Below are 2117 nucleotides of genomic sequence, written 5' to 3'. Positions count from 1 at the left end.
CACCTTTACCGATGTCTACGCTTGTGAGGTTCTTTAGTTGTTCAGTGATCTTCTCTGTATTGTAACATTGATACATGTCTGGTTCTTGCCAGACACCAGAGAATAGTGAACACTTTCGTAATGTCACATACTGATTTGTGGGCATTTCGGGATGTACCACATTTCTGGTAGAGCTGAAAAATAAATATCAAATATTATCAAACGTGTTTATGCATTTTCATTTCATCATTATTAGAGAAATGTGTGATAAACAATGACTCGATCGTGATTTGAACTCATAATCTAGTGGAACAAGGATAAATACAGGGATGTGTTCCGTCAAATATCGATCATTTATTCTAAATTCCTATCCATAAAATCAATATAATATATAGTTTGTTGTCATCATCATTAGCAAGAGATTTACGTATATTTTCTTCTACAGGCACAAACTGGAGTAGTTCCACCTTTGTCTTAAAACTTATAAAAATCACCCTTCAACAATAACAACTTAGATGCTTGCATGTGGAATAACGTGGGAGATATGAAAGAATAGTAACCACTATGAGATAGGTCCCACGGTGATCTGCTTTCCTCGCTCACCGCCATATGGTAACCATATAGTTACAAATCGTATTGCTCTAAAGTACATCATAAAATTGAATAAATGATATTACTCTGAAATCATTAGAATTGGTGATAAATGCTATTGGTTGAGTATAGATATATGCTTGTTACCCTACATTTATTTTGTCATATTCTGGCACTTACAGGAATAATTACAAGAAATACTTTAAACTTTCGTCTAACATCAGCAAAAAAATAAATGTTGGTTGCTATTTCACGGCAAAATAATGTCATGGTGTAAAATGTAAAATATCAGTGTTAAAGGATTTTAAGTGACTGACATTAATTCTATCATCTTTGTCTCTCTAAGTGTTTTATTTACTACAAGCGGAACCTCGTGAATATTTCACGGAATTCATAGTAAACTTATTGGGTTAATTCTGAAAGCTTAATACAAGAACCTGATAGCGTAGGTTGTGTCTTCTTTTTATCAAAAGATAATCATTCATCAGCTATTCATTGACAAGTGAAAGAACGTAGTATACGATGATTACTTAATACAGTTTATATATACGTTTTATATATTTATAGACTTAGTACACAAAACTCATAAAATAGATATTCAATCTTATTTTTCCATTTTTCCTATATACAAAAAAAAACATCTCCATATTATAACATATCTGCCACATTAATGCACTTATGCGCATGCATTCAGTGACAGGTGAACTTAGTTGAAGTAAAAAATACATATTTCACTATTCACTCACCACCGCCTCCGCCTATACCGCCACCGTAATCATCATCTCTCCCTCATCTCTTTCTCCCCCTTCTATCCCATTTTCTCTCCCCCTCTGCCTTTCTTTAATCTCACCATCAGAACATCACCACTCTGCTGACATTATATTTCTAATTCCCCTCTACCTCCAACTAACTTTTGTAACCACGTAAAATGTATTACGTTCCCCCACCACACGTCATGGATGCTTCTCTCCCACCACTTTTTCTTCCTCCCTCCTTCTGTTTCACTCTTCACCTTATCCTCTTTTGCTCTCTTTTTTCTGTCTACCTCTTTATGTCTCACTCTTCGCCTTATCCATTTTTCTCTCGCCCTCTTTTCTTTCTCCCCTTTGTTCTGTCTTCCTCTTCAATTGATCACATGAAATCGTTATAATTACGTCATGAATGCTACTGTCTCCGTCTTTTTCTTTCTCTCCCTTTTTATCTCTCTACCTTTTTTCTTTCTGTCCTTTTACTGTCTTCTTCATTTTCTCCTTTGTCTCTAATCATGTGATGGCGATACCGACGGGCTAAGCAACGTAATGCCAAGCACAATTATTATAAGATACAATGTAACTTTCTCTTACAATAGGATGTCACTTCAAATTTCAAAATTTTAGTAGAGATAAAACATTACAAACGAACCAGTGTCTCGTTGCGACATTTGCATGACATGGGATCGTCACATTAGTCCCTACTTTTGTCATTGGCCAATAGAAAGTGCCATTGTTTGTTGATGTTGTGCTTTCATTACAAACCACTGAAAAACAAATAAAACATGTGTATGGTAT

General features: G+C 35.0%; 1 protein-coding gene across 1 annotated transcript in view; it reads right to left on the bottom strand.

The window, feature by feature from the left end:
- Positions 1 to 3: 3 nt before the first annotated feature.
- LOC106883583 (toll-like receptor 5) overlaps positions 4 to 2117 on the bottom strand; it is a 62510-nt gene continuing 60396 nt past the window's right edge. Inside the window, exon 26 of the mRNA XM_052977853.1 lies at positions 4 to 173. Coding sequence (XP_052833813.1) covers positions 124 to 173 — 50 coding nt within the window. The 3' untranslated portion in view covers positions 4 to 123. The remainder of the gene's footprint in view (positions 174 to 2117) is intronic.

The sequence above is a fragment of the Octopus bimaculoides genome, chromosome 29 (assembly GCF_001194135.2).
Source record: "Octopus bimaculoides isolate UCB-OBI-ISO-001 chromosome 29, ASM119413v2, whole genome shotgun sequence".
NCBI lineage: Eukaryota > Metazoa > Mollusca > Cephalopoda > Octopoda > Octopodidae > Octopus > Octopus bimaculoides.
The sequence above is the reverse complement of the archived record's forward strand: the minus strand, read 5'-3'. Positions and strand labels throughout refer to the sequence as shown.